The sequence below is a fragment of the Phoca vitulina genome, unplaced genomic scaffold (assembly GCF_004348235.1).
Source record: "Phoca vitulina isolate PV1807 unplaced genomic scaffold, GSC_HSeal_1.0 scaffold81, whole genome shotgun sequence".
Taxonomy (NCBI): Eukaryota; Metazoa; Chordata; class Mammalia; order Carnivora; family Phocidae; genus Phoca; species Phoca vitulina.
This window is the reverse complement of record NW_022589784.1, coordinates 5263419-5284958: the sequence shown is the minus strand read 5'-3', so window position 1 is coordinate 5284958 and position 21540 is coordinate 5263419. Positions and strand designations below refer to the sequence as shown.

The window sequence follows — 21540 nt, the reverse complement described above, 5'->3', positions numbered from 1 at the left end:
GTCAGTTAAATGTAACACTTCTGTGCTTGTTTTAGGATCCTGATGGTGAACATGCCAGGAGAGCAATGCAAAAGGTGATGGCTACGACCGGTGGGATGGGTATGGGACCAGGTGGCCCAGGAATGATTAATATCCCACCCAGTATCCTAAATAATCCTAACATCCCAAATGAGATTATCCATGCATTACAGGCTGGAAGACTTGGAAGCACAGTATTTGTAGCAAATGTAAGTAAACGGAAACATTGTCTAAAGTAGAAAGTCAGAACTTTATGAAATAGTCTTGTTAATGTCATAAAAGTAATTCTGATGTTTGAGAAGAAAAAATTTTAAAAAGAGGGTTATGCTTGGGGCTCCTGGGTGGCTCAGTTGGTTAAGCATCTGACTTTCGATTTTGGCTCAGGTCATGATCTCAGGGTCCTGGGATCAAGCCCCGTGTCGGGCTCCCTGCTTAGTGGGGAGTCTGCTTCTCCCTCTCCCTCTCTCTCTCCCCCTTTGTGCTCTCCCTCCCCCCCCACTCTCTAAATAAATAAATAAATAAATAAATAAATAAAATAGAAGGTTATGTTCTCTTTTTGATCTGTTTGAAAAAATAACTTTGAAGTTGGACTTTGTTCCATGGTGACCACTGCAGTGATAAATCATAGGCCTGACCATAGTCTTATTGGGGCCACATTTACTGACTTTGCTGGTTACAGAAGTGGCAGCTGAGTCTGCATTCCCTGTGGGTTTATTTAGGTGCAGGTCAAAAAAGTCTGTGAACAGGGCTGACATTGCCCTCCATCTTGTTGTGTCTGGGATGAAAGATAATACCCTTGCCATTTGCAAGGGGAAATATTTTTAAAGGAAAGTGAGTTGGGGAGGATGATGGTAAACCAAGGAACAAAAAGTTTTTTTTTTTTTTAAATGTTCACAAAGTAAGCATAAATTTGAAATGTATGAGGTGACTTAACCTGTTCTTTCAGAGAAAAGAGTGAATAGCAGTTAAGGCCAGGCTTCGTAATCCTATCTGAAAAATTCTACTGCAGGTGATAAATTTTTGTGACATATTTATTTATTTATATTTTATTTATTTGCAAGAGCGTGATTGGGGGAGGGGAGGGACAGAAAGAAGCAGACTCCCCGCTGAGCAGAGAGCCTTACAAGGGCCTCAGATCCCAGGATTCTGAGACCATGACCTGAGCGGAAGGCGCAGATGCTTAACTGACTGAGCCACTGAGGCACCCCTATTTATTTATATTTATTTATTATATATTATTATTTTTTTAGATTTTTGTTTTTATTAACTACACTCTACACCCAGCATGGGGCTTGAACTCACGACCCCAAGATTAAAAGCTGCATGCTCTGTTGACTGAGCCTGCTGGGTGCCTAGTACAATAAAAATAACCTGACGTTATTTTTAAATGTTTGTTTCCAGCCAAAGCATATTGTACTAATATAGTGAAAATGTTTTTTCTAAAGATGTCTGCATTGAGATTTTTCTCTACTTTCTCTTGATTAGCTGGATTATAAAGTTGGCTGGAAGAAACTGAAGGAAGTTTTTAGTATGGCTGGTGTGGTGGTCCGAGCAGACATTCTTGAGGATAAAGATGGAAAAAGTCGTGGAATAGGCACTGTTACTTTTGAACAGTCCATTGAAGCTGTGCAAGCTATATGTATCCTTTTATCAGAATTCAACTCTTGGTGAACAATTTGGCCTAAAGGTTGTATTAATAATACAGGTTTTTTGGGGGAAGTGGTAACTTTGTGTGTTAATATTTTCCTAAGTGACTGGAGGGAATGCATTATTGTGGAGTTTAAAAGTTAGTTCTCTGTGATGGAATTGATTCAGTACTGCATAGAGAGAGAAGAGGCACACGCCCATGCGTGGTCTTTTCCAGCCTTCTCTCTCAGAGAAGTTTGGTCTGAAGGGAGAAGTCTATAAAGAATGTGCCTCTGGAGAGAAAATCCATTGTTATTTCATATATAATCTTTGGCCCTATTTCTCCAATGGGTTGACCTCATTCTAGAAGAAGCACTTCTCTCTGATCCTAGAGTAATATCTTTGTAGTCACAGTGGAGAATGCCACACATGAACACGGTGACTAAACTCAGATAAGGCTGTTACTGTGTCTGTTACGCAGAAAACATAGTACTTCAAAAAATGGTGGGATACCTGGTCCAATGGACTCCTACAGAAAACTCATGCCAGTACTTAGGAGGATGGTCTGGTGAGAAGTTAGGGTTATACGAATGAAGCTCTACACCTGAGGAATAAGCTGACATTTACTCCCCTACCTACCCCTGAGTTCTATTTATTGTTGCTTTTATGCTTATTGTAGAAACAAATATTTTAAAAGTATAATGAAAAATCAAAATGGTTCATAAGTTCACTAGGGGCCCTGGTAGTAGTTGGAGTATTTTTCTTCTGTATTTCTCTCCTGCTGTGCGTGTTTTTAGAATTGCAAGAAATAACCTTAATTGTAATATCAGCTATGTTTAATGGTCAACTGCTATTTGATAGACCAATGCATGTGAAAATGGTAAGTTAATAGGATCTCTTTCTGCATAATATATTCAAATAAGTCTAGCAAAAACATGGGATTATTAAAAGTATACTTTTAATAGGCACTCTATTGTATTTATGGATCAGTCTACATTAAATGGGGTGCAGTATGTTGAGCAAATTTATGACAGAAAAAACTTTTTGCTCACATGTGCAGCTCTTCAGATATTTATCCTTTACGCAGTTGCCTCTTTTTGGCATGGTCTGGTGGTCAGTTGAGTATCCTGCTTTAAGCAAATGATCAGTTTCAAAGATGGTTATGTACATGGGTTTCCACTTTTCATAGTATTGCATTAGAACGTTTAGCCAGTGTCATATCTGTTGTGAACATACGAAGTCTGATTCAGAGAGCCTTTAAACTTCTTCTGAAGCACTTCAGTGATGAACTTTAGCCCTGCTGTGGCTCTGCCATGGGTAATAATGAATTAATACAAGCATGACTGTAACATGCTGAGGACAATCTAGGTAGGGCTCAAATTAACAAGAAAATAAAAGGAACTGTAAAAGGGGGTATCATAGTTACCTTAAACATTCAGTTTGTGTTTTTGAGTAGATAATTGCTTAAGTGACTTAAAAGTCAAAAAGCATGAAAAAGATGCAGTGTGAGAGTCTTGCCCTTACTTCATATCCAGGTCCCATTCATTCCCCATAGCAACATGGATGTATATTTTTATTCTTCTGTCCTTTACACAAAAGGTATTTCTCCGTAATTTTTTTTTTTTACACTTGTGTGTTACTCCATGGCATAGGTGGGTTGTAATTTTCTAGCCAGTCCTCTATTGTTGGGAGTTGTTTCCATCTTCTGCTGTTGCAAAGCTGTGCTTCAAGGAAGGAATACTGAGATTTAGTCACTTTCTTTTTCAGGATGAAAGGGCCTTACCAAAGGGAGATTTTTTTCCTCCTGAGCGTCCACAGCAACTTCCCCGTAAGTATTCTCAATTTGGCTTAGGTTTTGAATTTGATCAGTACTAACCAGAAAAGGACACCTGGGTGGCTCATTCGCTTAAGCTTTGCTTTCGGCTCAGGTCATGGTCCCAGGGTCCTGGGATCAAGCCCTGCATCGGGCTCTCTGCTCATTGGGGAGCCTGCTTCTCCCTCTCCTCCCTGCTTGTGCTCTCTTTCGCTCTCTCTCAAATAAATAAAATCTTAAAAAAAAAAAATCTGAACAGAAAACTACACTTACCCTTGAGCTTGTGCCATGTTATTCTGCAGTTCCCTTGATCGTTCTTAAGGGAAAGCTTCAGAAAGGGTTTGTTTTTTGTTTGTTTTTTATAGATTTTTCAGGGTGAAAAATGAACAGATTCACAACTTAGGAGAGGTTGTTAGGATTACTTTGTGGTGAGGCAGACTACATCTTAGAGGATGTAGTTGGGCGTTTTGAAAGTATCCTGTGGAAGGAAGAACCAGAAACTGCAAAGGGAATTAAAACCAGGTTGCACTTGGGTTCAGAAGAGATTGGTTAGTACTGTATGGCCCAACAGTGCCACTCTTAGGTATACCCCAAAGACCCGAAAACAATGTCCACAGAGAAACTTACATACGGATGTTCCTAGTAGCATGATTTCAGTTAATAAATGAATAAATGTGGTAAATTTATAGAATGGGGTATTAACTCATATAAAGGAACGAAGTACTGATAACTGCCACAGCATGGATGAACCTTGATTCCATCTGTAGGTAATGTCCAGAGTAGGTGAATCCCATAGACAGAAAGTAGATTAGTGGTTGCCTGGAGAGAGGGGTAAGTGGAGAATTGTTCTTGAGGTGATGACAGTGTTTCGGAATTAGATGGTGGAGATAGTTGTAATGCAACTCCAGCTAAGCTAAAACTCAGTGAACTATACACTTTGGATGCATCTTATGGTATGTGAAGTACAACAATCCAAATTTTTATATAGGGTCTCTTGAAACATCCAGGTGAAAGTCTGTCCGACAGGGAAGGCTAAGTGACTGGTCACCTCACAGATGGAAATGGTGCATATCAGCGAAGCCCTAGGCACATTTTCTGGCAAGCACACAGGGCTGAGTGAAGCCTGAGCATAGGCAGCGGTGAGAGTGAGGGCTTCTAGCAGCGGGAGGGTGGGGAGTCAGAAGGAAGACTGGGGGTTGAGTGGCAGGAGAGGAGGGCTTGCTTGTGCTATGTTGGGAGAACTGCCTACCAGGTGGGGCAGTTGGGGAGGATCTGTTCGGAGGACCGGGGACTGTCTCTGCTCTGGAGAGGGACTCAGGCCTGAGGCCCATTAGATTGAATTGAATGGGAGCCTAGACTAGAACAGAAACACAAATGCCGTTGTGGTTTAATATTACGAAAGCATAATGGAGGCAGGTTTTGAGGGGAGGTCAGTGGCTTCAAGAGTAGAAGATGGCTTATCTGTTGAAAATAAACATTTTTTAGAGAAGGACCACATTTCTTTGTCCTAGTCAGTGTGGCCACTTGGCAGTGATCACTCAGGATCAGGGCGATGGCTCTTGTTGACTTTTGTGCCTAGAGGAGGTGGGACGAGGGCTATTTGGGAGCCTTGGCTGGCACACACTAGGCCCTAGGGATCCCATTATCCATGACTTTTGGTCTCCTAGCACATTTCAGAGACTGCTTTGGGGAGTAAGTAACCTTGGTGATGTCTTGCTGCTGTTTCTGTCAATTTAAAACACAGGGCTGTTAAATAGATAAAATATTTGGGAACTGGTATCGGGGTTTGTTGTTGTTGTTGTTTTTAATGAGCTTCGTTTCCATTTAAAAATGTCTCACCTGGTCGTGGTTTAAACCTCAGACCAGGGTCACTCAGAGCATCACAGGTGTCTTACACTATCAGGTTTTGTTGGCTGTTTTGAGACTAGTCTGTATTCTTACATCCCTGCTTGTTTGTGGAGCATGGAGTTGAGAGTGGACTGGGTATTGATCCACAGGTAGGAAGATTTCTGGGCAGAAGATACACTAGCTTCACTGTTAGGAAAATGGCCCACAGTGGACTCAGAGAATAGTGTATGCCAGTGTGTTAATTGGCTGTTTTATGGCATTGTTTTTTCTTGGGGAAAGTCCTTTGGGCTACCAGGTTGGGAGGTGGAGGTTGGGCATATTTGCGCTGCTGGCCACCCAATGTCCTTCATTGCCTGTTCTATATTATTTTATTTTATTTTATTTATTTATTTATTTTTAAAATATTAAAAAAAAATTTTTTTTTTTTAAAGATTTTATTTATTTATTTGACAGAGACACAGCGAGAGAGGGAACACAAGCAGGGGGAGTGGGAGAGGGAGAAGCAGGCTTCCCGCTGAGCAGGGAGCCCGATGCGGGGCTCGATCCCAGAATCCTGGGATCATGACCTGAGCTGAAGGCAGACGCTTAATGACTGAGCCACCCAGGCGCCCCTATTTTATTTTATTTTATTTTATTTTTTTTAAAGATTTTATTTATTTGAGAGAGAGAATGAGAGAGAGAGCACAGGAGAGGGGGGAGGGTCAGAGGGAGAAGCAGACTCCCCGCCGAGCAGGGAGCCCGATGCGGGACTCGATCCCAGGACTCCAGGATCATGACCTGAGCCGAAGGCAGTCGCTTAACGAACTGAGCCACCCAGGCGCCCCCCTATTTTATTTTATTTTATTTTTTAAAGATTTTATTTATTTGTCAGAGTGAGAGAGCCGTGAGCACAAGCAGGGGGAGCAGGCTCCTTGCCAAGCAAGGAGCCCGAAACGGGACTCAATCCCAGGACTCTGCGATCATGACCTGAGCCGAAGGCAGACGCTTAACTGACTGAGCCATCCAGGCTCCCCTTAATTGCCTTTTTTAATCAAGCGTTTCTCAATTCGAGATTTAGGGAAACATATCTGTGATTCTTACATGTGGGTTCATAATTCTTCTCTGTAATTTTCAAGTAACTGATTTTCACTTGTGCTTGTTTTGTATATACCACAAACTCCAATCTGTAATTGCATATGAAAAGTTATGCCTTGAAAGGGATAGCTCCCAGGTGTACCAGTGTCGAATTATGAATTAGGCCCTGGGTTTGCCCGTGGAGGTGGGTGGATGGGCATGGAGTGTGACTTACAGCACAGTAAACAAAGACTCTTTTTCCCTTGGAAGGTTATGGTTTTCTAAGTGGACTCTACACTTACAACTTTCTCTTTTCTTTTCAGATGGACTTGGTGGTATTGGCATGGGGTTAGGCCCAGGAGGACAGCCTATTGATGCCAATCACCTGAATAAAGGCATTGGCATGGGAAACATAGGACCCGCAGGTGAGAACTACAGTGTACTTTGACTGGAGATGTCTGGGGAAGTTAGTTACTCAAGTGAACTATTGGGATAATTGGACATTGAGTACTTCAAATGGAATAAAGATTTAACGGGGGCAAAATTCCCTCCTTACTCATCTCTGATTCATTTTGATAAAAATAATATTTTGTGTTTTTACTGAATTGAATCCTTTTTTCGAAAATTGTTATACTTTGCATTTTATCCTTTCATGACCTTCCAAGCTGAGGTAGTTAAGCTATTTGATAAAAGGAGGCAAGCCGGAGAGTTGGTCTTGCTCAAGGTCACACTATCAGTTAGTGACAGAGACTATAGGTCTCCTGACCATGGGACCACAGCACTGCCACAGTCTTATTACCCAGACACCCGTTGGGCTCTCGCCTGGTGTTGATATGGCGTCTAGACTACGGTAGGGGCATTGATGGATACAGAAAGGCATGGAGGGCCTCATTACATGACAACATCGCCATCACGGGCCTCAGAGACATGGTGTTCAGTGTTGTCTTTGTTCAAGAAGATAAGAAATAGCTGCTGAATGAAAGCTTTGTGAAGAATATGTTTTAAACTCTGTTTAGCATTTTCATTCTGTGCGATGAGGCATTTATATACTATTAAGAACTATTTCATTTTTATGACCACAGTCTTAGGTCTCTCTTGAAATCCTTTGAATTGCAGGATGGATGTCCCTTCACCCTGCTACTGTTAGTTCTGCATATCCCTTGTCTCCCTCCCAGATTAAACTCTGGGCTTCATCTCAATGCCCTGGACCATCACCTCACATGGCCCTATCAGTTTGACTGCCACCCCCCCCCCCCCGCCCCCCGACTAATGCCTAAGAAGAAAGGGGTGGCGGGGAGGGAAGCCTCAGTGTTTTTAGGAACTGCTATTTAGAGAATTTTATCTTTTTAAACCTGTGTTCCCTGAAATAAGCTTCTAAAAAAGTGAGCTCCAGTTTGTACTGGCTGATTATATATCATGTTTAAAATGGTGTGACTTAGTTATTTATTAAAACTGTATGTGTAAAGAATTTTGAGTCATGTGGTGATTATTTTGTTAAAGACTTGTTAAAGACATAGTTTCCTGGAATGTGATAGTTTGACAGGTGAGATGGTAGAGCCCCCTCTGTCCTCCTTTTCCTTGACAATTAAAATATATTCATAACCAGGGATATTTTTTGTTCATTTGCTGGTTTGGAATTACTTGTGCTTTTTAAGTTCAAACATTACTGCTTTGACATAATTTTAGTTTGCATTGACTTTTTCTTTTTAAGGAATGGGAATGGAAGGCATAGGATTTGGAATAAATAAAATGGGAGGTAAGAGATTTAAAATGAAGTACAAATGTAATCACTTTTAGGTATGGTTTTCTCTCACCTTTCCTCTTTCTTTTCCCTTAAGCCTTGCATGAATTCTCACTTTGGTTTCCAAAAACTCTGAATCTAGAAATTAATTTTTCCCATCAGTCTTTCCAGTGGGTATCTTGGCTTTTGGTTCTGGCTTTCTCACTAACTAGCTCTGTGACCTTGGGCAAATCACTCCATCTCTCTGGGCCTCTCTTTGCTTGTCTGTTAAGGGGGTTGGATCAGATTAGCTTTTTGAAGATGGTGATTTTTAGGCAAGGGCACTAGCACTTTTTCCCCAAAAGCCCTTACACTTGGTAAGGAAGTTCTTGGCAGAAATACCCAGGGTGAAACTTGTGAAAAAATCTTTCTTTTCCTGATGAGTATAAGCAGTCTCGTTGGAATGAAGCTCAAATGGGAATGTCGAATGTCTCTTGCAGGCATGGAGGGACCTTTTGGTGGTGGTATGGAAAACATGGGTCGATTTGGATCTGGGATGAACATGGGCAGAATAAACGGTAAGACTCATGCTTCCTTCCTGCTTCCACCTGCCCCCTGCTAGCTGTTGGCTCTTGGGTGACCTTGAGGCAGCACACCCATTTTTAATGAATAATTGCCCCTTCCACTTTTCTATTGAATTCGATGTTTTTGAATTGCCTTAAATGTTATTAAAATCACAAGTTTGTATTCCAGAAGCTAGACTTCCTAGTAGGTGTTAATCCCGTTAGTCACTAAACTGTGTGTTGTGTTCTGAATCTCCCTGATAATTACCCAATAAAAATAGTAAAGCTTTTTATTGTCTCCAGCACTAGCAAGCATCCTGTAGATACCTGTGGTTATGCTTTGCTCATTTTAAAATTGTCTTCAAGTGTAAGGGATTAGTTTTAGTTTCTTTGGAGTTTTTGATCAAATTTATATCTTCCCTGGAGTGCTGGAGTGCATCAGTTCTTGATCATCTGCTCTGATAAAACTCTGAGTTGTGAACAGAGACATTGATTTAATTTAGCATTTACATAGTGCAAATTTTGGTGTACTATCACTTGAAGCTTTCATCCCCTTAATAGAAATATACTATCATAGTAACAGTGTGTTTTTTCATTTAGTCCTTGCAAGAACCACATGATTTGTAGGTACTTTTATCACCATTTCGTCAGAAACTGAGGCCCAGAGAGTGACTTGCCTAAGGTCACATGGCTAGTAATAATGGGATATATATGGATCCCGGCTATCTGGCTCCAGAGCCTGGCTCTTAGTCACACTGTGATCCTACTTTTCAGAACGGACTCCAGCATGGGCATCATCCCCTTCTCAGTGGGCCTGTAGAGTGTGCTTTGAGAAACCCTGCAGACTGTATTTCTGAAATCCTTTGGGGGTTGGTTGACTCTTTGAACCCCACCTGTGGGGATGTTGCTTCCCTTAAACACATAAACTTCCCTGGGATGGAAAGTCATTAAAGATTTGCATTTAAATGTTTCTTTGCTGACCTGCAGTATCCTTTAATGTGAAGATAGACTAGAGCAAGCGAGTATCTTCCTAGGATAACTGTCAAACTGGAAAGAAAGAAAATTCTCATGAATAAACTGCCCTTCTTCATGGGTTTGCCTTGTTCTAGATGATGATAAAAAGATAGAAGGAAGTCCTCACCGTTAGGAATGAAGGGACAAAGGTCTGCATTTCCAGTGTACTTTCAGGCTAGCCCATAGCTCATAGTGTGTATAGGAATTCTAATAAAAGGTGAGGACTCTGGCTTGGTAAAGTGTTTGCTCAAAGCAGATGAGTCATTAGGAAATGGGGTTTTTGCTCTGAGGAGTGGAGTGATGTCATTTAGAAGTGGATGGAGAGGGGTGGGGCTGTGCTGAGGAGTGTGAGCAAAGTCCTTGGTAATCTGGCAGGTGGAATGCCGCAGTCACAGTTCTGGGCCTGGTGATCAAAGGTTCGCAGTGCTGATTCTCCTGGAGAGCAACAGTGGGAGGATGTGTTCTGATGGAGTGTTCTTAGATGTTCTGAGATAAAGGTACTTCAAGTCCTCCCTCATCATCCTCTGCAGTAGACAACAGAGAATGCTTTACTTCCACTTGAGCTGTGTTCTGAGCTTTGAGTGCAGTCAACTTTATCAGGGGAAAAGTTGATAAAGATGTTTTGGATTTAATTTAATGTTTAGTTGGTGACCGTAATTCATCCACCAAGGTCGTGGGTGCTGACATCAGACTGATGAGAAGTCAGTCCCGGCCAGTCAGTCAGCAGTACAGGTCAAGTCCTGATAGAGTGGGTATTAAAAATTACAAATTAAAAAATCATCAAATGCCAAACAATGATATGATACAATATTTGGCAAGGAAAACTCTTTTTGGGTAGTTCATTGGAATTCACAGAGGGCGTCCTGAACTGTAGAGCCTGTTGACAGTTGGGAAGATGAGTTCTGTTTGGTTTTCTTTTTGTTTTTGTTTGGGAAGATGAGTTCTGAGGCCTTTGCTGACAAATTAATACCTACATATGACTTCCTTATCTCAAGGGGGCACAGTGCTGCCTTTTTTATGCCTTTATGATAGGGATTAAAGGAGTACAGCAGAGCATTGTCCATTACAGTGCCGCTCTGGGATTTCCCTTCTGCCTACCACATGCAAGCTTGCGCAAGTTAGTTATATTTTCAGCAGATGGCATGCCACCAACCTATGAGATTCAGTTGGGTCGATTCAAACTATGAATAGCAAGTTCACCATTGCTAAAATCTGTTTTCTTTTTTTTTTTTCTTCTTCTTTTTTTTTTTTTTTTAATTAGAGTGAGCGTGAAGGGGGTTGGTGGAGAGGCAGACAGGGAGAAACAGAATACCCGCTGAGCAGGGAGCCTGATCTGATGTAGGGCTTGATCCCAGGACCCCGAGATCATGACCTGAGCCAAAGGCAGACAGTTAAGAAACTGAACCACCAGGGCGCCCCTCTGCTGCATTTTCTAATTAATTCATAATGGCTAGCCTGCTTCCACCCCTTTGGTAAGCTTGTTCACTTCATTGAAAGTATAGGGACTTGAGCTGCATATAACTATTTTTGGTAGTTATGCGATAAAAGGTGATCATTATATAGCACCTGATTTTTAAGGAGCAACATTAACTAGATTTTTCAAGGACCTCTCAGTATGGGAGGGAGACACAGTGTGATACACATCTTACGTCTTGCTTTAGAGGAAAGAAGTAGCCAATGATGGGGATCATCAAAGGCTTTCTCTAGCAGTTGACAGCTGTGGGAAGGCTTTCCCCATAGAAGCTAAGACCTTTGTCTTTAAAAGATTGTTGCAAAACATAAGTCTTGGCTGTCAGCATAGAAAAAAATAATGAAGTTACCAACATCCTTGTGTAGATGAAACTACCTGTGTTAGTGGAGACGTCCCGTTACATACAGGCATGTTTCTATATTGTGTGTGGATGTGCTTTTGTTAGTAGAGCATGGATTTTTGCATCGGGTTTAGGTTCCAGCCTTTGCCTCACCCCTTAACCGGGCATGTGACCTTGGTCAAGTTACTAAGGCATTGGAGCCTCTTTCTTGGTAAAGGGGCAGTGATGTTGCAGGCTGTTGTGAGGAGTCCATGAGCTGCTAGCACACGTAGAGCCCTGGGTGGGGCGGGGCACGTGGGAAGTACCCGGCAGGTGGTAGCTGCTGCCGCAGCCTGCCTTTGGCTCAGCGTGTGCCCACGCCGGTTGCTGTAGGAGCAGGTGCTTGGTGTACCTTACGGCGGGCTTTACTGAAAGTTGTCAATTAGTCCTTAATGGATTAAAGGTAGGTAGTTTTCACGGATTCACTTGAGGTGACTTTTAAGGAAAAAAGGACGAATGATAGTTTCTCTGTAGAAAGAGTGGACATGCTGACTTGGTGGCGGCTGTTGTGTGCCTGTAGTGAATCTGTCATGTCTAAACACAGTGGTGTTCCTGGAAAGGCCTAGGGTAATATTTTTCTCCACAGAGATGGAGCGTGGCATGGGTGGAGGATTTGAGAGAGACTTTGCCAGAAACAAGATGGGAATGTCTCGAAGCTTTGGCGAGCCCCTTGGCAGAGGAATGGGTAAGAAGGCCCCACGTGGGCGGGGGCTCACCCCCTGGGGTGCAGGCTCATTCTCAGGTCCGAGGTTCTTTCTTAGGCAAAGTCAGCTCTTTTCCCATAGTCTTAAAAAACTGAACATTTTCTAGACCTAGGTAAAAACTTTTGGTCCTTGAATTTTTTAGTGGTATCAATAGAACCATTTTTCTTCAGTCTTTTCAGGTGGCTTCTTTGGTTGCATTGGTATAAGATGTTGGCTTGCTGTGGGAGTTAGAACCGCTGCGTTCCCCAGCACCGGCTCTCTGGAGTGGTAGAGGTTTCAGAGACCCTGCTGAGAGAGGTGTGAGTTCCCTTGTCCAGGGCGCTGTGGTGGTCTAGTTAACGGATGGCAGGGTGTGCTTGCTGGTACCTTTAAAAGAGGCCTCAGGGAACTGGAGTTTTCTGATGCTGGAAGGCCTGGCGTATTGGGCCGAAGTGCAGAGAAACTCTTGTTTCAGTTTTGGTTAGATTGCAAAAAAAGTTTCTTTACTTCTCGGTGAGTGTTTCTCCCCTCTCCCGTTTTCAGTTTAGCTGTTTCTGAGAATCCGCCAGCTTAATTCTTCATTAGTATGGTGCAAAAGAGATTGTCCAGTTTGGGGCTCTTAAGTTTGTGTCTGTCAGAGGCGATTTGGAGCGTGGATCTGTACTCTCCCCCCATCTTCACCTGCTTCTCATTCTGTGCAGATGTGAGGCTTCTAGGTGACCGCCTCAGAGTGCTCAGCATCTGTCTTTGGGGGACCCATTGAGTTAGGTGGGAGGATTTTAAGCCCTTTTGTGTAAGTTTGTATTAGATACATTCTTAGAATTTATGAAGGTCCTAGAAAGATTCATCATCCAGCTCATCAGTGAGACCAGATTCTTCTGCAGATTATTTCTAGGACTCCCATCCTCTTCGTGTTGTGTCCTCCATGAAAACCAGGAACTATTAGAAACTTTCCCTCAGAGTGGAGGGAAACAGTTGTTTGGTGGAGACTTGTTTCTCTTTTTCCCTACTGGCAGTTAAGTAGCTGGAAGGACTTTCTTGTGTCTTACTAGGCTGGTAGTGAAGATTTCTTTTTTTTTTCCTTGTACTTGTCTGATATGACTGATTGTAGTTTTATTGTAGTTAATTCCAAAGCTTTAGGATTTTGGGGATGAGTTCATAATCTTTATGTGACTAGGTTAGCTAAAAGTTTCTCATTATCTATGACTGACTGTGTTTTTGTGTCCTGGAACAGCAGGATTTTTTTTTTTTTTTTTAAGATTTTTTATTTTTTTATTAGACAGGGAGAGAGTACAAGCAGGGGAAGCGTCAGGCAGAGGGAGAGGGAGAAGCAGGCTCCCCGCTCAGCAGGGAGCCCTACGTGGGGCTGGATCCCAGGACCCTGGAATCATGACCTGGGCCGAAGGCAGCCACTTAACCGACTGAGCCACCCAGGCGCCCCAGCAGCAGGATATTTTTTAAAATATTTAAAAACTTTTCATTTGGCTGCAAACAGCAGTTTGAGGGTGAGAAGAACAAGATGGCACATGACTTCGCTTCCATAGGCTCTTCTTCCTGCCTTAGGCCTTTAATTCTTTGCCACACTGTGGTGCCTCTCAACCTCTGTGATGAGGCTGGTGGCCTTGTCCTGGTTCGTGGAGAAGGGGTAGAGCTAGTGAGGTCATTATTTTTCATGGCAACAGGGAACTCCTCCAGTCCCGACCTGAATAGAAATGTCGTCTATCTCCTGCTGCTTTGCCACCTTCTCTCTGATTGAGACTCTCTTGTCTCTTTGTCCTGAGACCTCCCAAAGTGACATGAGCAAGAGCTTTAAAGGGCTTTGTTCTGGAATTCCCTGCTGCTACTTGTGATCAGACCCAATTTAGTAAAAAGGTGTCTAAGTTTAAGTTGGGATTTCAGACTAGTTGGCCTGGGTGGGTTTTTTGTTTTGTTTTGTTTTGTTTATTCAGTTCTTGATTTCTCTCTCCTTTCTGGTTTTCACTTGAAAGTTGAATCGTTTCGGTGCTACTTTCTGTTGTGTCTCCCCATTCAGTGTCCCTTCTCTACTATCAAGGCAGTAGATCTTTGCCCTTGTTTCTGCAAACCACTGTACTTGGTGGTGCAGGGATGTAGACATGTGGTCCTTGATCTTGAAGGAGGTGGTGCAGCTGAGGAGACGATGCGCAGTGACTCAGGGCAGCACCAGAGGTCCGTACATAGAAGTGGCCTCGTGAGGGTGCCAGTGAAGATCTTGGTTCCTAGGCCCTTGGCAGACGGGTGAGCAACACACAAAGGTGATCATTTCCTACGTGGCTGATAGAAGTTTCCTGCTGAGAGCACTGGATCTGAGCAGAAGTGCAAGACCGTGCAGGAGATGTAGTTTAAGCTGGAGGGGCTGGGTGTCTGAGAGAGTCCAGTGTAACTAGAGGGCGTACTGGCAGGATAGAGAGGGCTGACAGCATCAGGTGCAGAGGCTTGGAGGTGAGGGTCTACCTGGGGTCGGAAGAACAGATTCAAGTTCAGAGTCAGAGCAGGGAGGTCTGTGAATGCCCATGAAAAGAATTTTTCCTTTTTCTTCAAATCAGTGGTGTGCCGATTGTGAAGCTTTTGCAAGGAATATTTTGATCTAAGTGCCGATTTAGGAACGTGAAGCTAGGCCTGTGTATGCTGAGCAGGATCGCAGGTGTCACGGAATAAGTAAGCCCTACTTGTTTGCAGGCCGGAGGTCTGTTGTTTCTTGGTATGCTTTCCCACGTCCTTCCTGTAGCAGGTAGTTATAGTACCAGAAACAGCTGTGTGGTTAGGGATCATCTCTGTGGTCTCAGTCATGAAATGAGATATGCTCTGTGGCTATTGGTCCACGTTGCTGAGCACACTTTGTGACCAGAGAAGGGGGGTGGGTACAAATCTCTTTACAGGGTGAAGAGCTGAGAAGAAACTTTTAAAAGCTAGTACTAACCCTATAGCATTAGACAAACTTTAAAGAGGTTTGGATGAATCGTTGGCAAACAAGCAACAGTGTTTTCTGTTTTCGACGGGGTGTTGGATGTGGTTTGGATGTGTTGGGGTTTTTATTTTCCTGAAGCTTTGTCTGTCACTTAATCATCACCACACCCAGCTCCTTCCAGGTGGGGCTGGTGGGCTTAGCTTGCTGGAGTCTTTCCATGCACGACTTGTTAATGAGGTCATACTTCAGCTCGGCATGCAGTTGCTGCTGGTTTTCAGGGTTTTGGCAGTAAGTATAGCCACAGCTTTAGTTTGCTAAAGGATAACTGTGAGGTGTTGATTGGATCTGGTGGGTGAGTGCAGGCTTCAGCCGGAGTGCTGAGGCTCTGGACCAGCTTTAGGAAACTGTGCCACTGGCCCCGTTCTTGCTCTGATTTTCTAAGTTCACTTCATTGGTGCACACTGGCTCTTACTTAGCTCTGCTGGGCGCATTCCCAGATGGTCTTGCCAACTGGGCTCAGACTCTGGAGCTACATGGGATCCTAGTATCATGACCCATCATCAAGGACTCTTAGAGTTTTCTAGTAAAATGATCCTGTCTGTGTGTGTATTTCTTAACCCCTCCCCCCCTTTCCTTGTTTTATTTTTAAATTAGTAATATTCTTATTCTAGAATCTGTAATAAACAAATTTCTGTTATCATAGAGAAATTTGGCTAATTTTTTTTTCTTCCTGATTTCCTTAGAAATCCTAAGTAATGCACTGAAGAGAGGAGAGATCATTGCAAAGCAGGGAGGAGGTAGGAAACGCTTAGTTTTGATGTTTTGATTTTTAGAATAGGCTGTTATTACTGGGGATAGTAGAGTGTAGTGGTGGAAAGTATGGGCTCTAAAATAGACTGCCTGGGTGGGAACCAGCTCTGTCTCTTCCTAGCTGTGTGACATTTGGCAAGTTACTGAACCTCTCTGTTTTCCATACTATAAATGGGGATATAATGGTATCTACCTCATAGGGTTGTTGTGCAGAATACATGAGTTAACGCATAGAAGAGAATACATACATAAGTGCTATGTAAGCGTTAGCCATTGTCATTATTATAATATCCATGTAATTGGGGGACTTTGTTGTTTTAAATACCATAAAATTGTGAATTTCTGAAAGTAAATAACCTGATTATAAAAGTATACTAGCTCCATTCCTAACAAATGCTTACTAAACTGTACATTTGTACTGATAAATATTCAGAAAATTATTTTTTAAAAAATTAAATATCTGCAATCTCACTGCCCAGTGATGAGTGCTGTAAACATTTTGGACTATATCCTTCCATTAATACACACTTTTTTTTAATGGGTACTTAAAACTAAATGAACTTCTTTTGTCAGCTTGATCTCCCCTCCCCGCCCAATGGCTCTGAGTGCCTTGGCATTTCCTTGGTAACTCCACTTGCTGGTTATTTCTGTGGTGCGCTGATTCTAAAACTCCACATGGGCACCGTTTTTCCCTTGTTCTCTGCTGCTTTTGGCATCCGGGGGGCCAGCCTGATTTCTGATGTTCTTGAGCTTGCTACCTGCCCTTTTCTAGTTATCTTGCTCTTTTTTTTTTTTTTTTTTAGTAGTTTCTGAGAAATTTCTGCTCTCAGAGCAGAACTTGTGTTTCTTAAATTGTGTTTATATTTTGCCACTTGGTGTGCTATTATTCAGCATGACTAAGGAAATAGTCCTGGAGAAGTGGAGTGATATGTGAGGTCAGAGACTCACAGAAACTTCTGAGTCTCCTTTTCTTGAATTTACATCTTGGACTGGGCCGCTTGGGTCAGGAATGGGCTGGCTGTGGGCTCAGCTGACCTTTTTCAGAGGCAGGTGGTGGTGGTGGTGGTGGTGAAGCTTGAGTGAGCGGGACCTTGATGCTCTGCATGGTGGAAGAGTGGTGGGTGGTGGCCTTGCAGCTGGAGCCAGACCCTCCTTGTCCAGAGTTACCAGGTTCACAGGGTCACTGCATTGCTGACATGCCAGCATGTGTTGAGAACTGATCTTAGGCCTCTTCTGGGATCTACTCTGCAGTGCCATCGACTTCTTTTCCCTCCAAAGCCAGCAGAGTTATGCACAGCTCATTTGGGGGTTTTCCTCACAGAGTAAGGCTCCCTGGAAGTAGCTGTCTGTCCATCTAGATATAGAGGATCTATATTGGTGTTTGTTTCCTTTATCTCCTCTTAATTGCGTGGCTGTATACTAGCTGCTTTTTGCCTGGGGTGCTAAGGAAATGCAGCCATACTGGCTGTCAGCAGGGCATCTGAGAGGGACAAGCTGAGAGAAGGGTAAAGGTTGTGAGTGATTGGAATTGTCACATATAATCCATGTAATCCATCACACAGACTGACCAACTGAGGGTGGGGTTTCCGAGCTTCCTTCATTGAGAGCATTTCTCAGTTAAATTTGGTGGGGAGACCTCAGAGTTCTCAGGAACTGACAACCATGGCTCACAAAGCTAGTTACAAGTACTAGCGCTTCTGAAATAACATGGAGAACATTGTTGACACAAGTCCTCCAGGGTGGATTTTCTCCCTTTTAAAATTTTACTATGGAAATTTTAGCTGTTGCACAGATATAGGAAGAATGATGTCCTCACTACCCCGCCTTAACAATTGTCTCTCGACATTTGAGGGATGTCTAATGATAAATTGTTGTGGGATTTAATTCCTGAACTGGGGTTGAGCTTGTGAAGTGCCCAAGCCTCTGCACCCAGGTCACCCTCCTGGCATGGTGTGCACACAGGTGTGCAAGTCCCTGATATCTGCCTGTGTTTTGTGTCCCTGTTCCAGGTGGAGGTGGAGGCAGTGTCCCTGGGATCGAGAGGATGGGCCCTGGCATTGACCGCATTGGGGGTGCCGGCATGGAGCGCATGGGCGCAGGCCTGGGCCATGGCATGGATCGTGTGGGCTCCGAGATTGAGCGCATGGGCCTGGTCATGGACCGCATGGGCTCAGTTGAGCGCATGGGCTCCGGCATCGAGCGCATGGGCCCACTGGGCCTCGACCACATGGCCTCCAGCATCGAGCGCATGGGCCAGACCATGGAGCGCATCGGCTCTGGCGTGGAGCGCATGGGTGCCGGCATGGGCTTTGGCCTTGAGCGCATGGCCGCGCCCATCGACCGCGTAGGCCAGACCATTGAGCGTATGGGCTCTGGTGTGGAGCGAATGGGCCCTGCCATCGAGCGCATGGGCCTGAGCATGGAGCGCATGGTGCCCGCAGGCATGGGGGCTGGCCTGGAGCGCATGGGCCCCGTGATGGATCGCATGGCCACCGGCCTGGAGCGCATGGGCGCCAACAACCTGGAGCGCATGGGCCTGGAGCGAATGGGCGCCAACAGTCTCGAGCGCATGGGCCTGGAGCGCATGGGCGCCAACAGCCTGGAGCGCATGGGTCCTGCCATGGGTCCAGCCCTAGGCGCCGGCATTGAGCGCATGGGCCTGGCCATGGGTGGCGGTGGCGGTGCCAGCTTTGACCGCGCCATCGAGATGGAGCGTGGCAACTTTGGAGGAAGCTTCGCAGGTTCCTTTGGCGGAGCCGGAGGCCATGCTCCTGGGGTGGCCAGGAAGGCCTGCCAGATATTTGTGAGAAATGTAAGTGGTTCTTCAGCAACTTGGTGGTGGTGGTGGTGGTGGTAGGCACAAAGGGAGGAGGGGGCAGGTTGGCGTCAGAGTTGGTGCCCTCAGTAGGGAGGCAGAGTAGCAGCACTTAAGGCCACCTTGCTACTGTCCCCAAAGTCTGGTGCTGGTAGGATAAGGAGGGGATGGGAGAGCATAACGAACTCTGTGCAGCAGGAGCCCCAGGTTTTTGTACTGCTAGGCGGAAACCAACAGTGAGCTCAGGAACCCAGCTTCTTGATTCCCTTGGCTTGAAGAACCACTACACCTGGGCATGACAGAGACAAAGGGCTATATCTGCCTTATCTTTATACCAAGTTGACCACCTTCAGTTACTGTTGAATGGTCTGTGGGCTGCTTACCGTAGGCTCCTGTCGTCTGCATGATTCTCCCTTAGACAGTTAGTGCCACAAAGGGAGTGCGCTTGGTGTGCCGTTTGCGAACCTCATCCCAGACCGGTGTGTTTTGTTCTCTGCTGGTATCTCAGTTTGAAGGGTACCCTATTTCTTGGTGTTACAAGAAGTCCTGAAAGTTCCTCTCAGAGAGACCCTGGTGTTTATGCATTAGGACATTAGGATTTGGTTGTATCACTCATCAGTTTCTCCTTTTCCATTTAGCTCCCATTTGATTTTACATGGAAGATGCTAAAAGACAAATTCAACGAATGTGGTAAGTGTTTGGGAAAGGCTTTCTAGGTGCTTCCATGTGTTGTGGCTTCAGAAGTCTTAGCTTGTTAGTGATGCATTTGCGGGGTGCAATGAAGCTCCCATCCTGGTCTTCACAGCCACTTGCCATGACTCGAGGACCAATGGGACTTGCCATTTTTCTGCCTGTGCAAGTATTCAAGCCAGTTGTTGAGTTTCCTCTTATGTGTCAGACACTTCTCACCTGTGTTCTCATTTCAACCCCATCCTTCTCCTTTTACGGTTTTTGAAAGGAGGTGATGTCCCCATTTTGCAGATGAGTCAGGCAAAGTCACGTTGCCAAGGTCACATGGCTTCTACGTGACAAAGCTGAATAAAAACATGTACGATGAGGTTGCTTTCTACCACCGCACTGTTGGTTCATGCCTCAGAGAGCACTTCCTCGGAAGTTCCCAGGGGTGAGCTTCTGTGTGAATGAGGCTGAGCGGCTCTGGTTGTGGTTTCCTGGCACACCAGGCCACCATTCTGAAAGGCTCATTGTGTGGCTGAAAGGAAGTGAAGTTGTCCCCGGGTGAATCCCTGCCCCTCACTCCCACCACCTCTGTTCTTTTAACCACGTCAAGTGGGAGCCCGGGACCTAAGCCAGAAGTCTGGGTGGCTTGCTGGGTCAAGGCCTCCTCACTGTTTCTCATTTCCTGTTTCACTGGTAGTTCAGATTGCGCCACTTTGCTGCTTCTCCTGGTTCTTCTCTTGGGGCAGCTGTTGAGCCATAGTGTGCCTTTTTGCCCTCGCCCCACTCCTTAGTTTCCACATTGTAGTAGGTATTCTGAAAAGTCAGGTTGGATCAGGCTGCTCCCCTGCCTCAGGTGCCTGGAGGTGCCCATCTGCCAACGAGAGAAACTCACTAGCCCCTTTGTAACTTAGTCCCTCCTCTTTCATCTCCCTCCTGTCCCTGAACCCTGAGTTGCAAGTGTCATTCTCCAGAAGTGCTTTATTTCATGCTATTATAGTAAGAGTTTACCTTCTGGTGGACTTTAGTATTTCAGATCTGTCCCATGAGAAGCCCTCTAGATGTTGCCCTTCCCTTGGGCTGAGTTAATGGCTTTAGAAACGAGGGCCCCCTAGCATAGGCTACACGGTCATGTCCTTAGCTCTTCCCCTATAGACTTGTTTCATGGTGGTGCTTGACACATACCTGGATGCTTAACCAGTATTTGAATGAATATGTGAAACCCACTTGTGAGATAGGACGCAGCCTGTGTGTGGACAGTACAGAAGTGTCCATTATATCACGATGGCCTCGTAAATGCTGTGGTGTGGGGTCTGGAAGATGAAGCCTCTGTAAAACTCACCTATAAGGTTGGCTTCACACAGCCCCCTTTATAACTTCCTTGAGTGTATGAGTATGCATTTGAAGCTGCCAGGAAGGCTTATCATGGGTCGATTGTTGTCCTCTTGGCAGAAGAATGGCAACATGGCTGAGGGCCATAGTCGCTGGATCCCGGCTATTGTGTTCTGAGCATTCGTGTGCCAGGGCCGCTCTCCCTTTTGACTCTGTCCACCGAAATCCAACAGGTGATCTGGACTGAGTGGAGCCCAGACTGAGGCTGAGCTCTGGGTTTGCCTGATGAGTTGTGGTCTCTTCTTCCCTCCCTGTGCCCAGGCCACGTGCTGTATGCCGACATCAAGATGGAGAACGGGAAGTCCAAGGGGTGCGGTGTGGTTAAGTTTGAGTCGCCAGAGGTGGCTGAGAGAGCCTGCCGGATGATGAATGGGATGAAGCTGAGTGGCCGAGAGATTGATGTTCGAATCGATAGAAATGCTTAAGCAGTTGCCTTTTTTAAACATCGATACCAGACCTCTGAATTTGTATTTTTTCTTGTTAACCATTTTAATTTGTTGGCTGGATGTATAAAGATGTTTAAAAAATTCAGTTGCTTTTTGGGGTAATTTGAATTACTTTTTTAATGACTGGGGTTCCATTTGACTGTTTGCATTGAGATTGCAATGTGCGCAATTTTTTTTGTAGTTGTGGCATCTTGTTGACATCGAATATGACTTTGATAATAAATACCAGTTCCTGAAAAGATGCTTGCTTTTTGCCTGTGTGTTGTGGGGCACCCACCTCCGGTTTGG

At 44.6% G+C, this 21540-nt stretch overlaps 1 protein-coding gene across 9 annotated transcripts in view; it reads left to right on the top strand.

The window, feature by feature from the left end:
* The window catches only part of HNRNPM (heterogeneous nuclear ribonucleoprotein M), a 40140-nt gene extending 18645 nt beyond the window's left edge, over nucleotides 1-21495 (top strand). For 3 of the 9 annotated variants that reach the window (XM_032394475.1, XM_032394482.1, XM_032394483.1), the window contains 12 exons: nucleotides 36-227; nucleotides 1504-1657; nucleotides 2475-2524; nucleotides 3412-3472; nucleotides 6682-6783; nucleotides 8070-8114; nucleotides 8579-8656; nucleotides 12092-12190; nucleotides 15858-15911; nucleotides 17934-18736; nucleotides 19378-19429; nucleotides 21068-21493. In XM_032394475.1, coding sequence (XP_032250366.1) covers nucleotides 36-227; nucleotides 1504-1657; nucleotides 2475-2524; nucleotides 3412-3472; nucleotides 6682-6783; nucleotides 8070-8114; nucleotides 8579-8656; nucleotides 12092-12190; nucleotides 15858-15911; nucleotides 17934-18736; nucleotides 19378-19429; nucleotides 21068-21231 — 1854 coding nt within the window. In that variant the 3' untranslated portion in view covers nucleotides 21232-21493. Of the gene's footprint in view, nucleotides 1-35; nucleotides 228-1503; nucleotides 1658-2474; nucleotides 2525-3411; nucleotides 3473-6681; nucleotides 6784-8069; nucleotides 8115-8578; nucleotides 8657-12091; nucleotides 12191-15857; nucleotides 15912-17933; nucleotides 18737-19377; nucleotides 19430-21067 lie in introns of all 9 variants that reach the window. The other 6 variants (XM_032394479.1, XM_032394484.1, XM_032394477.1 and 3 more) reach the window with 6 other exon arrangements.
* The last annotated feature ends 45 nt before the right edge of the window (nucleotides 21496-21540 follow it).